The sequence below is a fragment of the Ambystoma mexicanum genome, chromosome 2p (genome assembly GCF_040938575.1).
Source record: "Ambystoma mexicanum isolate Mex_15411 chromosome 2p, UKY_AmexF1_1, whole genome shotgun sequence".
NCBI lineage: Eukaryota > Metazoa > Chordata > Amphibia > Caudata > Ambystomatidae > Ambystoma > Ambystoma mexicanum.
This window is the reverse complement of record NC_090923.1, coordinates 172,828,789-172,849,089: the sequence shown is the minus strand read 5'-3', so window position 1 is coordinate 172,849,089 and position 20,301 is coordinate 172,828,789. Positions and strand designations below refer to the sequence as shown.

At 47.7% G+C, this 20,301-nt stretch overlaps 1 protein-coding gene across 4 annotated transcripts in view; it reads left to right on the top strand.

The window, feature by feature from the left end:
- Positions 1-20,301, top strand: part of IFT122 (intraflagellar transport 122) — a 1,464,758-nt gene that overhangs the window by 1,241,168 nt on the left and 203,289 nt on the right. For all 4 annotated transcript variants that reach the window (XM_069643447.1, XM_069643448.1, XM_069643450.1 and 1 more), the window contains exon 26: positions 17,778-17,906. In XM_069643447.1, coding sequence (XP_069499548.1) covers positions 17,778-17,906 — 129 coding nt within the window. The remainder of the gene's footprint in view (positions 1-17,777; positions 17,907-20,301) is intronic.

Genomic DNA, 20,301 nt, shown 5'->3' with positions numbered 1-20,301 from the left:
ATGTCTCCATGTCAGCTTAGACACCACTGCCACCAACACTCGTACCCAACCTGTACACCGCCATGGCGCTACGCAGCAGCAAATGCCAACAGTTAACATGATGGCCACATGGGCAGCTACCATTTTGCACAAACGTACCACACGTAGGTAGCAGCACTTCACCCCAACTGCCCCACACCATAAAACATGCAATTAAGAACATTGGTCGCACTTACTAAAATACACAAATATACGACATCCTCCACCGCCTCTACCCACAGCCATGCACAAATTACTGTGTCACTGCCAACCTACCCACAATCAGTCTACAGCACTAACACTACTGAAACCAATCGGCACACACCGCACTTTGCAAGCACCACCCTATACCGGATACAGACTGAAACATGCCTTCTTGCAGTGTGTATGTTGCCGCCCTACACTCCTCAGTGCATGCCCTAGAGCCTACGGGCTACGGTCTTTGACCATGCACCCCATAGTGTAATCCTTCCACAGACACACCGCACCTTCATTCAGCCATGCATGCCTCCATGTTCCCAACTACCGCTTTCCATCCGCAGCGCACCGCCACCCGTGCTCCCACCCAACCTATCTCATCTGCAATTCACTCCTCATCTGCAAATGAGCTGCCACCACTCACCACGAAAGCAGTTCCTTGCAAACAGGTCATGGCAGAAACTAAGGGACCGTTACTACAGCTGTCTCCAATCACTACAGAAAATAGCCTGCGTATGTCTCTTGAACCACTTCTCACTCCCCCAGCCATTCCTTCCTTTATGGGTGCCGTCACAATGCATATGGTACATTTTTCAGACCCTGCCGCTGCCGCACTGCCTCCGATACACCATGGGGCTTTTCCAAAAAATGTTAACACACAGCACGCTTCCCTCCAGCCAACCACCGGCCGCGTCCAAACTTCTCTGACACCACGCCGTACTGTGATCCAATTACACTTCTGTCCGCGGAGCGAACAGGGAAATGGGTCCGTGGAGTGGACCCAGATATCACTAATTTTTTGGGGCGTACATTTCTGTCTTTTGTAACAAATTTACCTGTCCGATTCCCCCGAACACACAAAATCACGCTTTCTGGCCCGAGCCTCCGCTCCTGGTGAAAATCCGTCCAACCTTTCGACCTGTAGCCGTGCGCAAAGGTTTTCCCCGTTCAGTCTATGGGAAAAAAATATATTTTGTGACTCCCCCTTTAAACCCCCCCGACCCCCCACACGAAACCTCGCCCAACTTGGTGAACAAATTCAGAGCCACCCATATACTTTTTTTGCAAAGTTTGGTGAGGATTCGTCCAGGGGCAGCAAAGTTATAAGGCGCCGAAAAAGTGCTCTTCCTATGAGTTTAGCAACTTAACCATAACTACAACTATATATGGGAAATTTGTGGATGTGGATCACGTCTGTTCAAAATGTTCACCATACTGCCCAACATGCTACAAACCTGAAATTTGGAATGTGGATAGGTTCCAAGGTGTAGACAATGTACAAAGTATTTAATATACATTTTCAATTTTTCTTTTTACGTTTTATTTAAGCATTCTGCAACACTTGGATATGTGTGTGTCTGTTGGAAATGTTCATCATACTTCCAAACATGCTACAATCCTGACATTTTGACATTTGGGTAGGTTCCATGCTGTAGATAATGTAAAAAGTATAAAATATAAATATACCTTTGTCTAATTTTTTTTAAGGGGTGAAATTTGTGGATATGTGTGTGTCTGTTCGAAATGTTCAGCACATTTTCCAACATGCTGCAAACCTGAAATTGGGCATGTGGGCAGGTTCAATGGTGTAGACTATGTAAAAAGTATATAATATAAATATATCTTTGTCTAAAAAAAATGTTTTTAGGAACTTCTGTGTGAAGCACAAGTTCAACTGCTAGTGTATGTTATGTTATTTTGCATTTGTATAGCGCCTTATGTACCATTGGTATAATCTCAAGGCGCTGGTAGGTTGAACGCCCTCGGGAATCGCAGTTCAAGTCAGTTGAGAGAGTGAGAGTCGTAACGTGCGTGGGCGCACGAGGTATGTGTGCAGCTGTTGTGGTTGTTGCATGATAGCTGCTTCTTAGCGGCAAGTGTGGTGCTGTGGAGATCAGTTGAATGTGTTCAGTCTGGGGGGTGGATATCCAGACTGAGTTCTGGCTGCGTTAGGCCTGAGGAGACACCTAGGCTAGCTGGTATGTGCTTGCTAGCAGTGTTTTATTAGGATGATGGGTAGTTTGATGAGTCATGTTAGTATGAGAACAGCTTTACTGAATGTGTCATAGTACTGCTGTGTTCTAGTTGAATGGTGGTGTATAGGAGAGAGTAAGCGTGGTAGTGCGATAATGTGGTAATCAGTAAAGTGTATGCGACCAGGCACACTCAATGATGTTGGGAATACCTTCAAAATTCAACTTTTAACACAGTGACGCTATTAGGGCACTATTTTCTAAGTTCAACTTTAACACAGTGACGCTATTAGGGCACACTTTCTAAGTTTAACTTTAACACAGTGACGCTATTAGGGCACACTCAATGATGTTGGAATACCTTCTACAGTTACGCTATTAGAGTATATACCAATAGGCTCTACAAAGTTGAACTGCACTCATGCTGCTTCTACATTTTTACTTTTTCTGTTATTTGTGTACTCTAACATGTTTTCGGTTTGAAAATAGTTATTACAGTAATTTGTTTCCATACCTTATACATAACAAACCCAATAAAATGCAAGCATGGATTTTTGCATTCGTTTTTGGGAATACACATGCAAATTCAGTGCATCGTTCCAAAGACTGCACCATGTTAAACTCATTGAATTTGTGGACACCCAGATTGCTGTTGTCAAATAATGTTTAATGGGTTTGTTCTTTGAATGGATGATCGACTTACTCCGTAGGGAGAACTGCACCTGCAGAGACCAGCACAGAATAGCATCAGTAATTGATGGGGCATGGTGGCAGGGGTACCACGCAGCTTAATTTCCACAGAGACATGCCAGAGTTATATTGACTAAGAAGTACCCTTAATCCTCCCAGTAGGGGAGCAAAGTGGGCCTAAGTGGAGCAGTCTGTGTCAGTCTGGTGAGGCCACGGGGCGACATGCCTGCCACATAGAGTGTTGTGAAAAGACCCAGACCTGTGAGCGCAGCAAACCCCCAGTTGACTGTGGCGTTACCTGGACCTGGAAACTAGTTGCGTGTCATGATTCTTTTCCTTGAAGAAAGAGTTGTTTTCTTTCTGAGAAGCATCAGTTTATGAAACATTAGCAGTACCCACCCAGCGTTGCCCTGGTCTGTAGCTGACATGCATGTGTGAGCGTGCTATAGCCTTTTGTATATTATGTTGTGTCCTAACTTCCTATTTTTGAAAAATCGCAAAATTTACAATCGCCAATACTGGTAGCACAGGGCTGAACCACGCTCTACCCCTCTGCAGTGAGCATGGGTGTGGTTGGTCAGATTTCACCATTGCCAGTACACCCCAGACTGGTATGCCGACCTTGGGCCAAAACATCAGCCCACCAACTGTTGTGGGGCTGGAACCAACAATCGCAAAATTGGCAATCTCCCAAAATCGATCATACTGATAGCACGGGGCCGAATCCAGCCCTGTACAGGACGAATGGGTGGGGTTGGTCAAATTTCACTGTCGCCAGTACACACAAGACTGTTATGCCGACCGTGGGCCAACGTTTATGCCGACCAACTGTTATGGGGCTGGAGCCAACCCCGAACATACAAACATACTTTCACAAATATATATATATAGATTTGTAATGGTCTTTCAATCCCTTTGTGGGCTCTGATGGTGGCAGAATTCATAAGGACTATACTGTGTGGATTATTGTATTGCTTTTATATGTTTGTTTTAGTTTTTTTTATTTCTCAATGGCCAAACATAAATCAAATAATTGCTTTCACCTTTTCACAGTACCAATAACTCTACTTTGATAACAGCTCCCATAAAGGAGTGTAATGTTCTGAATAATGAGGTCAAATCAGCATTGAATGGTGTGTGAACAATCAACGTAATTGCATTAACTCAGAGTCTCTGAAATGTGGAAATCTGAAAGTCCCAAATCAGATAACTCAATTTAAAAGTGGTTCAATGTACCTCTCGAGAAAAAAGCGACTAATGGGTCAAGTATGCCAGTAAGTCGGATGAATCCTAACTTGACCTGTATATCATCTGCCATATAGGAGGATCATTTGAAATACTCTGCAAACTTTACCAAGAAGAGGAGATACATATTTTTCTTTTCTGTTAGAAGTTTATGCAGATAAATTAGACATTGTGAGGAATAGCGCTGTTCCCCACAGACCTTCCAAATGTCTGTGGACTGGTGAATATCAAACACAGATCTCTCAATGGTCTGGAAAGGTGGGTAGGGTTGGGTGCCTGCACCGTCCCAATGTTCTAAGGAGCAAAATATGAGGGTTAAATACCAATAAATCTCACTTGGCAGACAACAGTAAACAGTAAGCCCACGCCCATGGAATACCTGTATCCTCGGATTCCTGTCTCGGAATCGGAGTGAGACGAAAGGTTGGCTGATGAGTACCCTTCGTTGAATGACCTGTAGGCTCCCAGCGGAAGAGCAATAACAGTAATAATTTCACTGAAATGCAGGAGAGACCATTGCTTGTATTCTAGACCCTTTTTAGCTATAGTCTTAAGGGTTATAGCTTAGCTAGTTATGTCACTTGTGTGTTTATGGAGACATTTTTCTGTCAATGAAATTGATTGCATCTTTGTGTTTTGCTGTAATCTGTACCTGCTGATCAGCCTTATGAAGAGATAGTTAAGCCTGTGGGTTGAGTTTACATACCAAAAGATGCACCAGTGTGCTTTTAAAGTCTAGTTTGTATATACTGAGGCACTGGTGTGGTGTGAGGTTAAGGTGAAATGCTCATTGCCTGTGCCACCCCCGCCCCAATCTCCCATGTGCATATAGACTTACTCTTGGTCTCCATTTTATTGTGGGCTCCCGTTTGCTTCTATGGCATCTCACTCTGGAAATCTCTTCCCCTCTTTGCTTCAAACCAAACTGGCCAAGTTCTGAAATTCTCCTCTTCTCCAGCATTGTATCTTTCATGGATTCATATGATTTGAATATTCCGATAGGCTGGGAATCCTCTGTAACATTTTGTTATAGCTTATAACAGAGCTTTAAAGCTCGCTCTAGTTGCCCACCCATGTCCTTTTGGGTGTATTCTGCCTGAGCCAGTGGGACGTCGTGTGACAAGACCCACCCAGGAGTCCATCTTCAGATTCTCCATGCACATCGTCCTGTGGAGTCCTCGAGGCTTTCTCTCCTGGAGAAAAAAAGCCACAGACAAGCATAGTTCTTCAAAACCTTAAGATACCTCTTCACAACTTTATAAAAACAACATCTAATACAGATAAGTGTTTTTTACTTTCATGATATGGAAAAAAACGGAAAGCTTTTCAAGGAATGCCAGTCATGTGGAATTAAGAATGTGTATGAGGGAGACAAGCATTCTGAATGTATATACTGTCTATACCGAAATCAAATTCAGGAAGATTGTGAAATGTGTGCCACCTTTAGCACAAAAACCCCAAAGGGTAGAAAAAGGAGCCTAACCCTTTTGCTGAACGAGGGCAGATACCCCCTTCAGAGACTGAATCCTCTAGAAGTGTGGTGGAGGATAGATCAGACAGGCCAAAAACCTATAAAAGGGCCATGTCTGAGGAGATAATGTCTTCTTCTTCTTCCGCTACCTTCAAGAGGAAAAAAGAAGGAAAAATCCATCGGTCCGACGAGGCACCCGCCTAGGATGAAAGCGATGTTATAATCTGATGTAAACGCTCCATCAACGAGCGCAGCTATTCCAGCCGGCACCCAAAAACCACCTTTGACCGCACCACGATCGTCCACTATACATCATTGTCGACGACAGTAAATCCATCATCAGCCTCATCATCGTCGACGGGTAAACGGAAATCTTTGTCGACGATAATATCGTCCACACACCCGTCCACGACAACTGTGCCCACGAAGACCTGTCACCGGCAAAGTCGGCTGCTTCCCCGTCCACGTCGATGGTGCCATCCACGGAAAGCCAAACAATGGTGACGTCAGCATTGACATTACATGGCAAGTCACCAACACCTTTTCTGTCTGCGTCGTCAACAGTGGGGGGACACGAAAAAAGGAAATTAGAGCGTCCTCATCTATGGGCACCCAGAAAATATCAAAAATCAGAAAAACTGAAGTAAAACTGGGAAATATAAAGCACAAACACGAGTCTGGAGACAAATATATAACAGCTAGAAAGGAACAAGAGCCAACAGAGGACTCTGCACCTGTACAACAAAGCCCAATAGTTCTTAAACTGCCTGTCAGACCCATACACTTGCCTGATTTCTTGGACGACAAGGCAATAGTACCAGGTTATGGGGAACTATCTTCACCTCAGCCACCCGAGGGAGACACTGATCACCCTAGGGTGTCCAAGGGTCCAACCCTGTCTCTGGTCTTGTCATTTCCTCCAGACCAGATACTTGAGCAACCTATTGATTCAGAATTTGAACAGTGGTACTCACCCCAGTCATCAGAGGGAGACCAATATTTGCCACGAGAAACACCTCTCGGTCCAAGGTTATAGGAGTTACTGGAGCCGGCATTGGCAATCCTGACGGCCCCTCCACAGCCAACAGAACCTTTACTCAACCAACCGTCTGTTATCATTACAGGTATTCTCTACTCTTCAGTCCCTACTTCAACAACTGGCTAACAGTGAACCAGTCCCTCCACCCCCCACAGGCACCCGATGAGGCACCAGGCCTTTCGGGGGAACCCTGCAGGTCTGACAAAACGGCTACAAGACACTAGGTGAATGAACCAAGAGGCAATACACTGACCTGGTATGTAATCTTACTGCAAAGAGAATCCCCTATCATGCCTATGAGGCGCACATGACTGAACAGAACCAGCAGCCCCATTAGAACTCGAGGGGTTTCCCAAGGCCACAACATTCCCCATACAGTCCAGAAGTTTGAGAACTCCAATCCTCTCCCACGGACGATGAGGAAGGTAATCGGAACACCGACACCTCTACCTCAAAATGACTGCAACCAGATAACTGAGAGGACTCAGACTTGGATCTAAACCAAGACTATGAAGACCTGTCTCGTCAGTCTCCACCGCAAAGGTAAAAAATGTGCAGTACCACCTGACAATGACAGCAGGAAACAAGACGCATTTGACAAGAAAGTCCTGGCCACACGAGTCACGACAGTAAAAGTGGCTAAATCACTGCTAAAAGATAAAAACAAGCTGGTCCTGGACATCCTAAGAGATGGGGAAGATGCTGTTACGCTCACCTGATATCCCCGGAGGCGTCTGGAAGGCTCTGAGATCTGGAACCCTGGATCCGTAGGTGCCCAGTGCTGAATAATGAATCTGCAATTACAGAAGGGAGGATTTGTGATATCTATCTCTAATGGGTGAATCTCCCACCTCCCTCTGACCGATTCCCTTCCCACAGGGTTCTTTTCTCACCTTAGTTATTTGTAGGGTGAGCTATCCGTCCTGCGTTTCATGTGCAGGGGCGCTTGACGTTTGTTGGCGAGCTGCCCGAGTTGCTTCACTGGTGCAGCCCAGGCCTGCTGTGACCCGGAATCTGCTGGTAGGCAGGTAGGTTTGTTCATTGTAAGTCTTTGTTCTGTTTATGGTGGGAATTCGTTAATGTCTTTATCTCCTTTTTTTCAGGTGAAAAAGTCTTGATGTTGGCATGCCGGTTGGAGAGGCATGTTTCTTTTTTTTAAAACCTTTATTTTTGGTTTTTGTAATTTTCTGTTAAAACATAGAAACAAATACTCACCCACATTAGGGTGGACTTAACTCTGCGCCGTGTTCCTCCCATCCCTCGTCCCCCCTTTCCTCCCCGCCAGTCCCCCCCGCTCGGCCCAAAGTTCAACTGTTTGTGATGTCCTGGTTCCAGGTCGATGTAGCATGGAGATGGTGCTGCTCGTTCCGAGCCCTCATCGAGACTCCTCTCCCATGTTTGAGGCAATTGGTTGGCTGGTGGAGGCCTCCTCTGATTCTTTAAGCAGGAATATTATCAGCGGACCCCAGATGTCTGGAGGGCGGGCATGAAGGGGAAGTTGTTTGACAAAGTCTGTATCCACGTCCTGGCAATAGAGGATGTCCCTGCGCCAAGCGCTGAATGTTGGGGGGGGGCCTCGACCCCAGGACATGGCCACTCTCCTCCTGGCCAGTGTTAGCAGAAGTCCCGCCAGCTTTCTGGTCGGGGCGGGGAGCAGCCTCGTCATGCCCAGTAAGGCAGTTGTGTGGCTTGGTTGTATTGCCTCTCCCACTATTGCTGCTGTTGTCTCTAGGACTTGATTCCAGAACGGAGTTATTTCGGGGCAGTCCCATGCCAAGTGGACGAAGTCTGCTGAGTGTACTCCACATCTCACATTTTGCCTCTGCTTCAGGGTGATGTTTATTAGCTTTCGCAGGGGTGTAGTAGGTCTGGTGTAGAAAGTTAAAATGGATTAATTTAAGTCGCGAATTGAGAGCGATTTTTGAAGTCTGCTTCAGGATGTAGGACCAGTCTTCCTCTGATATTGTACTATGCAGGGACCTTTCCCATCTGGTCTTCGTATCAGAAATAATAGCTTTATAGATTTGTGACACCAACTTGCCTTCCCCTTGTGCTTGAATGACGTTGTGTAACAGTTGCCAGGTCTGAGGCTGACGTGGGAAGTCCGGCAGGAGCGCTTGAAACGTGTATCGGGTCCTAAAATAGAGGAATATATCCAATGCGGAGTTGCCGCCCTTCGATTTTGTTTGTTGCGGGGTTATAAAGCCGTCTTCAGTGAAGAGATCTCCCAAGGTCTCAATTTTCAGTTTATCGGCCCATTGGTGGAATACTTTTTCCGACGTTAGTGGTACTCCTGGGATGAATTTCACCGGCAACAGGGGAGAGTATCTCGTTTTTACCCCGTATCTATGGGCTAATCTGAGCCAGGCTCTGTATGTTGACAGCATTACGTTCATGTTGGCGTTGGGGATGGGAATTTGACTGATGATGACTGCGGTTAGCAGGTTTGCTGTTGCTAGCGCTCGTTCCACCTGAACGTGAGGCCTGATTGTGTGGGTAGCATACCAGTGACTGAGAAATTGCGCTTGTGCTGCCCAAAAGTATTTCTCCAGGTCTGGGAGTGCGAGGCCACCGCTCGCCACTGGAAGTGTTAGTGTTGTGTATGCTACTCTGGCTGGTTTGTCTGCCCATAGTAGTTCGAGGACCATGCTTTTTATTCTTTTTAGATAAGTTTGGGGAAGGAATATTGGAATGTTGGTAAACAGGTAGAGTAGTTTTGGTAGGATCACCATCTTGACTAGAGAAACTCTTTCCCAGAGCGTTAGTGGTAGGGTCTTCCATCTTGTCACTTTTTCCTGAAGGGACTTAGTCACCACTTCGTAGTTGTCGCGGAATACCTCGTGGTAGCTTAGGGACACTTGAATTCCCAGGTATCGGACGTTGGATGTTTTCCATGTGAGTTGAAAGTCATCTTCGAAGGGTTTGGTGGCTGGGGTCAGCGGGAATATTATGGACTTTGATTGATTTTCAGGCCGGAGGCTGTTCCGAATTTGATGACCTCCCTCATGACTGGGTTCAGGTTCTCTTCGGGATCGCGGACGAACAGGACCACGTCGTCCGCATAGAGAGATATGATAAGCTTGTGCGGTCCAATGACGATTCCTCTCCGTTGTCGATGTTCTCTTAGGATGGAGGCCAGTGGTTCCATCACCAGGGCGAAGATCAATGCAGAGAGTGGACAGCCTTGTCTGGTGCCCCACTGGATTACCACTGGAGCCGATTTTGCCGTACCTACGATGATGTTGGAGCGTGGTTCGTTGTACAGTAGCGATACCAGTTTGATGAAGCGGGCGCCCAGGCCCATTCTGGTGAGTATGGCAAACATAAATGGCCATCCCACCGAATCGAATGCCTTTTCGGCGTCGAGGAGGACCGCTATTGCTTGAGTTGAGGGGTCTAGTGCCTCAATGACGCTGAAAAGCCTCCTGACGCCGAAGGTCGTGTTGCGGCCTGGGACGAAGCCTGCCTGGTCCGCCAGGACGAGGGTGGGCATCAATGGTAGTAGCCTTTTGGCCAGCACCTTTGCAAGTATCTTGTTGTCGAGATCGAGGAGGGAGATGGGCCTGTACGATGCGCAGTCCTCTGGAGGCTTGCCCGGCTTGTGCAGGAGAATGACGTTGGCTTCGCGGGAGGAGTCGGGAAGAGTCGCTTTTTCTAGTGCCTCGGCGTATACTGTCGCTAGAAGGGGAGCGAGGGTGGTGGCGAAGGCTTTATAAAATTCTCCTGTTAGGCCGTCTGGGCCTGGAGCTTTTGAGCTAGGGAGGGTTTTGATAGCTTCTATGATCTCCTCTTGTGTGATGAGGTCGTTCAGTGGTTCCCGCAGGGAGTGCTCAACCCAGTATAACTCTGCATTTTCGAGGTACTCCAACGAGACTTGTGGGTCGCTGTCGTGACTGTTGCTGTATAGGTCCTGATAGAAAAGCCTGAATTCCTCCGCTATGTCTTCATCGGAGTGGACGAATTGCCCCTGCCTGGTCCGAATCCTTTCTATAGGTGAAAGTTTGTTGTGTGCTTTGATCAGGTTTGCTAGGAGGGCTCCCGGTTTTTGTCCTTCGCCATATTGTCTGACTAGACTGTTGCGATTTAGAAATTTCACTTCTCGATCCGCTGCGTTGTTGAATTTTTGTAGCTCTACCTTCAGAGCGACTGGAATGTTTGGGTTGGTTGTGCTGGTGCGCTGGAGTTCAAGTTGTTTTAGCTTCACTTCACAGGAAGTCAGCTCCCGCCGAATGAGTTTCAGTATGCCATTCTCTTTGGCGTGGCAGACCCCTCTGATGAAACACTTTAAAGTTTCCCACAGTGTACTTGGCGAGGTCACAGATCCTGTATTGACTTCGAGGAACAGCGCGATCTCTTCTCTTAGTTCGGCAGCGAAAACCTCATCCCGCATTGAGCCGGTTTTGAAACGCCATCGTTGTAGGGGGGGCTTGGGGTGAGTCGAGTTTAGAACGAGGGTTACAGGGGAGTGGTCTGAGAGAGTTCTTGGATGGATATCGCATGGGCCGTTGGTCCACGGGCCGTTCACCGAGGTAAAAAGATAGTCGATCCTGGAGCTTGAGTTGTGTACAGCGGAATAGAAGGTGTATTCCCGCAGCTCTCCTTTAGAAGTTCTCCATGCATCCCTCAGATTGAATGCCTTGCAGATTTCTTTTATTTGAAGGCAGGCCTTGGATGGAGGTTGTGTGGATGTTCTGGACCTGTCTCTCACCGGGTCCAACACTGTATTCATGTCTCCGCCCCAGATTATGGTCGCAGGTTCTTGGTGTGATACATGGGATATTACCCAGCTGAAGTTGTCTGGACCGTCTATATTTGGTGCGTAAGAGTTAACAAAGGTGATTTTCTGGCCTGCTAAGATGCCGCTGACGAGGAGAGTCCTTCCTTCGTTGTCTTTTGCAGTGTGGACAAGCCGGAAGCTGATCTTCTTATGTATTAAGATCGCGACTCCTCTGGAGTAGGATGAGTACGAGGAGAAGTATCTGTGACAGCCCCAGCTTTTAGCCCACTGATGATCCTTCCCCGGGAGTAAGTGAGTTTCTTGAAGCATAGCAACGTCAACTTCATGCCTTCTAAGATACTGGAGTATTTTCCTAGTTTTTGACGGGATGTTACCTCCTCTTATGTTCCAGGTTATGACTCTGAATAGCACGGGTCAGGGTCTATATTGAGTCGTTTTTTGTTCCCTCTGATCTTGCCCGGAAGCTCGGTGGCTGGGCGGTGAACCAGCAGTGGTGGCGAGCAAAGGGGACGTGGGGCCGGAGGACGGCGTGGAACTGGTGGCGCAAAACTTGGACGCTCCTCGTGTCTAAACAAAGGTGAGGATGCGCACCTCAACTGGAGGTGGTGTGGTAACTGTGACTTCCCTCCCGCGCGCGGGTAACCCCCAACTGACCCGCGAGGTTCCCTCATCATAACTAAACTATAAGGGATGCTGTGCTTGGGGCGCTTGTGCCTCCTGAGAGGGGAGGGTGGCTCTCCAACGTACTAGGAGTGAGTCTCTGCGGTCTTAGGTTTTGTGCATTGGGTATGAAACCTGTCCCTTTGAGCGCCTGGGACGACCGTTATGGCGGATCTCTGCGTCTTCTGTTTTCACGCTGCTGCAAGGGGTTATTAGGGGCGGTTCTGCAGCCAGCCCGATCAAGGTAATCGCTGGCTTCCTCAGGTGTGTGGAAGAAGAGTGCTTTCCCATCATGTTGAATGCGAAGTTTTGCTGGATAAAGCATTGAGTAGAGTATCTGGTTGTCTTTCAGCCTCCTCTTAACTGTCGTGAAGGAGCACCTCAGTGTTTGAACGGTAGGGGAGAAATCTGGGAAGAACTGGATTGAGTCTCCGTCATATTGAAGGTTCCCCTTTTCTCTGGCTGCATTGAGTATCGCATCTCTATCTTTATAGTTTAATAGTTTTGCAATAATTGGCCGTGGATTTGCACCTGGGACTGGACTGGTGTTCGGAATTCTGTGAGCTCGTTCAACTACAAACAGTTTGGAGAGCTGCTCTTTCCCGAAGAGGTCATTGCAGATCTGTTCGACATGGTCTTCCATTTTCGTCAGGAGTCGTTGTTCTCTGATGCCGATGATTCTGATGTTGTTCCTCCTTGAGCGTCCCTCTAAGTCTTCGTTTTTAGCGCAGACTGCTTTCATCTGGGATTCGAGGGTGGTGACTCGAGTGGTAAGGCTCGCTGCGCCATCATCCAGGTCGGATACCCGGTGCTCTACTGTATCTAACCTATCGGCGTGCTTGTCGAGGCGATGTTGCAGCTGGTCGACTTTGGACGACAGGTTGTCGAGTTTGCTGCCCAAGTCGCCAATTCCAGCTTTAAGGTCCATCAAAATTTCTCTGATATCGAAGCTTGGCAAGGGCTCTTCAGGCAGGGACCTAGTGGGTGTTGGTGATGCCGCTCTGCTAGCTTCGGGATGTGGTTTGCTGGTGGATCCCGTCTCAAAAGTCAGTTTCTTTTGGGCTTTGTCAACTTTCCCCATTTCGAGCTACCGTCTGCTTCCGCACAATCGGGAGTGGAACAGGCGGATCGACCTCTGTGGTACTCAGGTGGGTTCGCTGTGCTCCTCCGGCTACCGGTAATCTGGTTGTAAGCTGCCGGACTTTCCCTGGGCCTCGATGCGAGGGGTAGTGTCGTCGCTCGGTGGGGCCTTTCTGGGTAGGTGTCGTAGCCCAACCTCTAGGGGTGAGGTTGTTAGTCGGAGTCTCCAATGCCTGCCGTTATGCTGTGAGTTAAGGGTTATTGAGGATCTTCGATCTGGGCTCTTTATCTTGGCGGTTGTGGGGATCGACAGTGCTAGCCCTGGCCCAATGGGCTGATCGCTGCGACTTGTGTTGTGGCTGTGGGGGAGTGGTGGTGGTATCCCTCGGTCGCTTCGCTTCTGAGGGGGGGGTGGCCCCCGATAATTTCGCACTTCTAGGAAGCCAGGTGTGGGTCGGATGTGGCCCTCACATCGAGGGGAGGCAGTTGGCTGGGCGCCAGGGACGGTTGCTGGCGAGGCGTATCTTGCTGTGCCTCCCGTATTCACAATGGATCCCGACGGCAGTTTCGGGCTTCAGCCGTCAAGCTATCAAGCAGATCGGGGAGGCAGCCGGCGCTGGGCGGGGGGGGGGATCTCCTACCTGGGTGCACGGTGAGGATGTTGTTGCCCGCCGCCTCTCCTCTTGAGCCTCGACCGGGCCGCAGCAGGGACGGAGACTGTGTGTCTCTTGGCGCCGCTGGCGCACACGTCTACCCGCTACTTGAAGCGGCCCGGTTCGACGCCCCGACGGGTCTCGGCAGGCTCCGGTTGTCAGGTGTTGCACTGATGCCGCTTCTCGCGCTTTAATGGGAAGCTCCTGCCCCCCACACCCGATTTCTTCTTCCGTCCCTGGCGTTCCGCTGGCGTGTACCGCAGGCCTTGCTGGTCAGGCCGGAACACGGCTGTCGCTCTGCCGCTGGAGACGATTTTCGTATCAAAATGTTCGTCTGCGTTTCCTAAATGCACCCGGCTGTGTTTGTGGGTGAAACGGACACCGTAGAGAAGAGGATGTCGCAGGATTAATGGAGAGCCACACAGAGCTCTCTAGGAGGCAGCCATCTTGGATGGCTCTCTAGCGCCCTCTTTGGAGAGGCATGTTTCTAGGTAAGAGAAAGCGTGAAGCGCAGCACCTTTGTCTTTTAAAGCTAACCAGTGTTTTCTTCTTCTCCTCACAGGCCGCGGTGGTGCTGCGAGTGGATGAGAGCGCAATGGAAAACAGGCTCCCGGAATCCATTAAGGTAAGTATAGCGCTGTGTGGTTGTTTAATATTGAAAGCGAGCCTGAATAGGTCTCTGTTCCTTTGCAGATGTTGCTGGGGTACTCCGGATGGAAGCGTGGCATAGAGCGATGGAATTTAAGTAAGACTGATGGAATTCGATGTTTTGGAAGCGCACGTTCTAATATTGTTTTTCCCTTTCTCGTTATTGCAGGTCGCAATGTATTGTTCATTTATAACACACCTAATACCAGCGAGTGGTTTCTAAGTGCGGGATTCAAACGTGTGTTGTGCCACCTTGCCTTGTTCCCAAGACCAACGCGTTGCCCCTGAGCTATCCTTCCTATCTGACAGATAAGTGGGTGTTAGACAACATGCAAAGAGGACACATCATAGAATTCCAAGGACCCCCCCAAAACTCCCAATATTTCAACACCAGCCACGCTTAAACAACTTAACGGGCGAAGTGGAGAAGTTGCGCATAAAAAATGCAAGTGAAAAAGTCCCAAAAACATCAGAGGGGCAAAGGCACCTACTCCAGATTCTTTGAAGTAAAAAAAAAAACAACTCATGGCGACCGATTCTGGACCTAAGAAGTCTGAACAAATATGTAAAGAAACAAAAGTTCAAAATTGTCACCTTAGCAGATGTTATAAAGTCAAAAAGGAAGTACGACTTCCTAGCATCACTGGATCTCAAAGACGCATACTTTCACATTTACATTCGCAAAAGCCACAGAAAGTTCCTAAGATTCGTCATAGGCACAAATCACTATCAATTCAAAGTCCTCTTGTTTGGTCTTTGCTCAGCCCCAAGAACATTCACAAAATGCAAAGCCCAAATAGACTCATTGTTCTGGAAAAAAGGGTACCATATGGATCGATGTCTCATTGATTGGTTAGTACGAGCACCGTCACACCAGGTGGTAGAAATAGTCAATCCAGCAGGTGTCCAACAGCCTCTTACGCCTCCGCTACAGCATTTCAGGTTACAAATGAGACCGCTACAAGAATTCCTAACGGATCGGTGGTCGCAGCTAACGGGAACATGGAACGACAATTTGACAGTAAAGTCGCTCACAGAAAGCCTGGGGTGGCGGCTCATGCCATTTCCCATCACCAAAGGAGTCTCTTTCAGCTTTCAGGGACCCGCTCTTCCAGGAAACCCTGATCACGGATGCTTCACTAACGGGATGGGGTGCGCACGAAAATCAGCTATCAGTAAAGGGCCGTTTGTCCTCGACCGAGACACAACTTCAAATCAGCATACTGGAGCTGAAGGCAGTGCACACGCCCTGCATTCATTCCAACCAGTGCTCAAAGGCAAAGTGTGGTAAGAGTGTTCAAAGACAACACAACCACAATGTATTATGTGCGAAAACAGGGGGGCACAAGGTCCAGGGCGCTCTCCACAGTAGCCCAATGACTGTGGCACTGGGCTATCGAAAACAACATCCAGCTACAAGCATTTCACTTTCCGGGAAGGAAAACGAAATAGCAGATCAGCTGAGCAGAACCAAAGACCAGTTAAACGAATGGCAACTGGCAGACGGGGATCTACTACAGATCTTCAACAAGTGGGGGACACCGACCATCAGTTTATTTGCCACATGGGAGAACAAGAAGTGCCCTCTGTTCCTGTGCAGATATCCGCACCATTGATCGCAAGGCGACACGTTTGCAATGTCATGGGAAGGAATCTTCGCCTATGCATTCCCTCCATCGCCAGTCATATGTAAGGTCCTGCAAATGATTGCGACATACAAGTGCACAGTCTTTCCCCTAGTGCCAACATGGGCGAGACAACCTTGGTTCTCAGAGCTGGTTCACCTGTCCCAGGACCGTCCAATTCCTCTGGGTCAAGACCTCGACCTGCTGACCATGTGCAACCAGCAGGTACGACACCACAACCCAGGGGTGCTCAACTTAAAGGCCTGGCTCCTGACTTCAAGGAATTCGGACAAGTCCCACTCATGCAGGAATGCAGAAACATCCTAAAGGTCACCAGGGCAGAGTACATAAACAAATCATATGTATACAAATGGAATTGCTTTTGCACTTCATGTTCTCAACAACAATTGGATCCGTTAGGTGTGGAACCTCACCAAATCCCACCATATCTATTAAAATTAGCAAATGATGGTTTATCGCACTCATCCATCAAAGTACATTTGGCAGCAATTTCTAGATACACCAGAAAGCAAGGAAAGGCTACCGTTTTCGGAGCCCGTATCGTAAAACACTTCATGAGTGGCGTATTCCACACCTATTCCCCTTAACAAAAAGTGTCACCTCAGTGGAGCTTAAACACTGTGTTGTCAGCCCTAATTAAACCTCAGTTCGAACCTATGGCGACTACAGACATAAAGTTTGTGTCATGGAAGACTGCTTTTCTAGTAGCGATCACTTCTTTCAGACCAGTGTCAGAAATACATGCACCATCAGTTAAACCTATTACAAAAATGTTAACTGCTGTGGCAATCTATTCAAAGCATGTGAATCCATGAAAGATCCAATGCTGGAGAAGGAGTATGTTGCTTATCTGTAATGCCTGTTCCCCAGAATGGTATCGTTCATGGATTCACATGCACCCACCTACCACCCCTAAGGGAGCAAGTCTACATATCGCAAACTCTCATCTCTCTGAGGTTAGAATCTGAAGATGGCCGCCTGGCTGGGGCTTGTCACTCAACGTCCCATTGGCTGAGGCAGAATTCTCCCAGAAGGACATGGATGGCCGACTAAAGTGAGCTTAAAACCTCTTTTACAATCTATAATAAAATGTTTCCAAGGGTTAACAGCCTGTCGGTGGGGAATATTCAAAGCATGTGAATCCATGATAAATACTGGAGAACAGGATTTTAAGGTAAGCAACATATTCCTTCTGCCCCAGCTATGGTCCTTAAACTTGTAAGACCACCAATCTGCCGTAACTCCCTCTGAATCCCTTCCCTCCCCACCCCATTGACCTGAAGCATCCATCTTGACAGTGTTTAGTGATTTATACAAAATATAAATAGATTGTTTTGCCAGAGACGTGCAGTAGCACTTGTTTCCCCATGCATCTGGTTAACATGCTTCAAGGTATATTTCATTAAAGAACAATATGCTTGTATAATCACTTATGCATATTTTATGAATGTTTCATAAATGCTTGCCAAATAAAACAATTTAAAAAAAGGATTCAGAGTTGTAGTCTGACATTTGTCCGTCTTCCTGAGCCAGTCAGAACCTGGATCCATTTTGTGTTGGTTCATTGAACCCAGTATTTCTGTTCTTGCCTCTCATTTAAGGTGTGTTCTATATTCCTAGAATGCACAGAATACCTACACATGCACCTTTGAGCTTGAACAGCTTTTTATGCCTTTTTAATGACATCTTTTCTTTGTTTGATCCCTGCAAATTCTTAGAGGTCTTGCCTCTGGTAGAGTTCTATTTGGAGGAGGGGATCACAGACGAGGAAGCAGTGTCCCTGATCAACTTGGAAGCTCCGAAATCTGACCGGAACCAGGGCAAGTGGCAGGAATCCTCGAGCAACGGTATCCTTAAAGCGACATAACTGTACAGTATAAAAAATTACGCCTCATTCTTTGTTGGTTGCTCTTTAGTCATGGCTTGGGGGAAAAAGTCACACTTTAGTCATAGGACCACTGTTGATGCTGCAGCTCATTGATGGCCTTTCGAAAATGTGTTTGAAGGATCCAATCTATTTCTCTCCTTGGCACCTTCACTTGTACAAGCATTTATGGGGTGTTTATTATCGTCTCCTTTGATTCTCCTCCAGTTCAAGCGGGGCATGGGGGGATGGAAGAGGTACTTTCACGGGACACTAGTTGGAGAGCTTATGGTGCTACGAGCATGCTTTGTCTGTGCTGTGTATTGGCTCCTTTGGCAGCAAATAAACTCTAGGTATGCACCATTAATGAAAAGGGTATTGGCTACTGGATGCTGCCTACACACTCCACAATCATGCAAAAAAGCTTTTTAATTCATCTCAAATCACACTCATTTTCGAACTTCGTCATGGTTCTTTATGGTTCGACAAAAAATAAAACCTTGACACATTTATTTTTAAACTCTCATATTTCACCCACTTCCATTTCAGTCTGTGTGTTGTAAGGGTGTATAAGGAGGGGACCATGATTGTTAGCATAGACTTTTTGGTTCAAAATAAAGAGCTAACCTATCTCTCCCCAACTCTAAGAGGGGTTTATCTGCCTCTACTAAGGAATTTGTCAGAATGTCCAAGTAAATGAAAAAGAGTCCACCGTTGTGTGTCGAAATGCCTACCTCTCTCCCTTACACGAGCAACTAAACTAAAGGGATACTGGATCTTCTTGGTCAAGTAGAATGGCTCCCTTCTTCTGGGCACTGGGTTATAGTTACGGTTGGCAGGTGTGATGTGTGCCTCTGAGAAAAGCAACTGCTTTTTCATGGTCCCAGTTCCTTGCCAGGATAAAATACAAATTTACAGCTTGAGATGCTGTAAAGTTTTCAGTTCCAACTCAAATGTTCCAACCCAAGTGTCACTCCTTATTGCCCTCAGCGCCTCTCTATTGGGTCCCTGGAGAAATTCTCCCTTCCCTGGGTAGCTTGTTCTCAACCCTTTCTCGTGCCAGGGGAATGACTCCCTTGCCCGGGCCCTTTTTCGGCTTGGTTTCATGATACACAGCACCAAGGGGGTATTGCTACCTTCACTTGATCTCCCTTGACTTAATGGTAAACAACGCCAGGGGGTATGGCTACCGTCTCCTGATCTCACTTGGCTTGACGGTGCACAAATCCAAGGGGTATGGCTTCCTTCCCCTGATCTCACTTGGTTGCACGATACACAATGGTAGGGGAAATTACCTTCTTACCCTTCTCAGGCTCTTTGTCACTGTTCATGAAGGCTGGGGGAATGACTCCCTTCCCCTGGTCTTTCTTATATTTTGTAAGGTAGTCCATAATACCAGGGGAATGTCTCTCTTCCTCTGGCCCTTTGCTTTGCAAATCTCTCATTGGTTTCTCAATTCTGTGGATGTGGGTCCCCGACCCATAGTTCTTTATCTCTGCTGTGGGCAGAACTGGTTCACTACCCTGGCAGGCACTGCGAGGAAGGAGATGATTTAAGAGATTCTTCTTCTTTGGGTACGGGTCCCAGACCCATCTTTCCTCTTCTCTGGGTTTTGGCAGACCTGGTTCCCTCCTCTGCCAGGTACCGCCACAAAGAAGATATCTTAGGATTCTGCTTGTTATGCGTTGTGGGCCGGAGACCCGTCTTTATTTAATATTTTGTCCTTCAAAGGCCCACCAACCATCCCGGCCACCCACAGCTCTGCAGGGTGCTTACCAGCGTCCTATAGTCGTTTGTGGGCTTCTCCGCTTCCTTGTTCATGTGTCTCTTGGCTTCTCCAGGGGCTGCGGTTCCTCTGCAGAGTTCCCCTGTTTTCGGTCTGCGCACAGAGTGCCGTACTTCGGTTGTGGAGGTCTCCTAAATCTAATCCCTTTTAGAAGTCTTATCGCGGCTACGTTCTCTCCTGCTGGTATTCCTTCCAACGACAGGTGTCCTGCTGAAATTGCGGACCTATAGACTCCTATAGACCTGTACGCTTTACCGTCTTGTAAAAGTTCTGCTAGGAAATGTAGTATCTCGACTAGAGGGGCAGAAACGGGATGAATACTTCTCCTTCTGCACCATGTCGACCACCTGTTCCAAGCTGCGTCATAGCTCCTTCTGGTAGAGGGTGCGCAGGACTCGGCAATGAGGCTCGCAGCTTGCGCCGAAATTCCGGGGAGATTCCAGCATCTCCTGCTATCCTGCACGCCATCAGTGGCAGTGTTCCCTTCACTCTCAGAGGGTGATATGACCCAGCCGGGTCCGTGAGCAGGCTCACTCCTTGGGGTAGTAGTCTTGGGTAGTCTATTAGCAGTTCCATGAGCGTGGGAAACCAT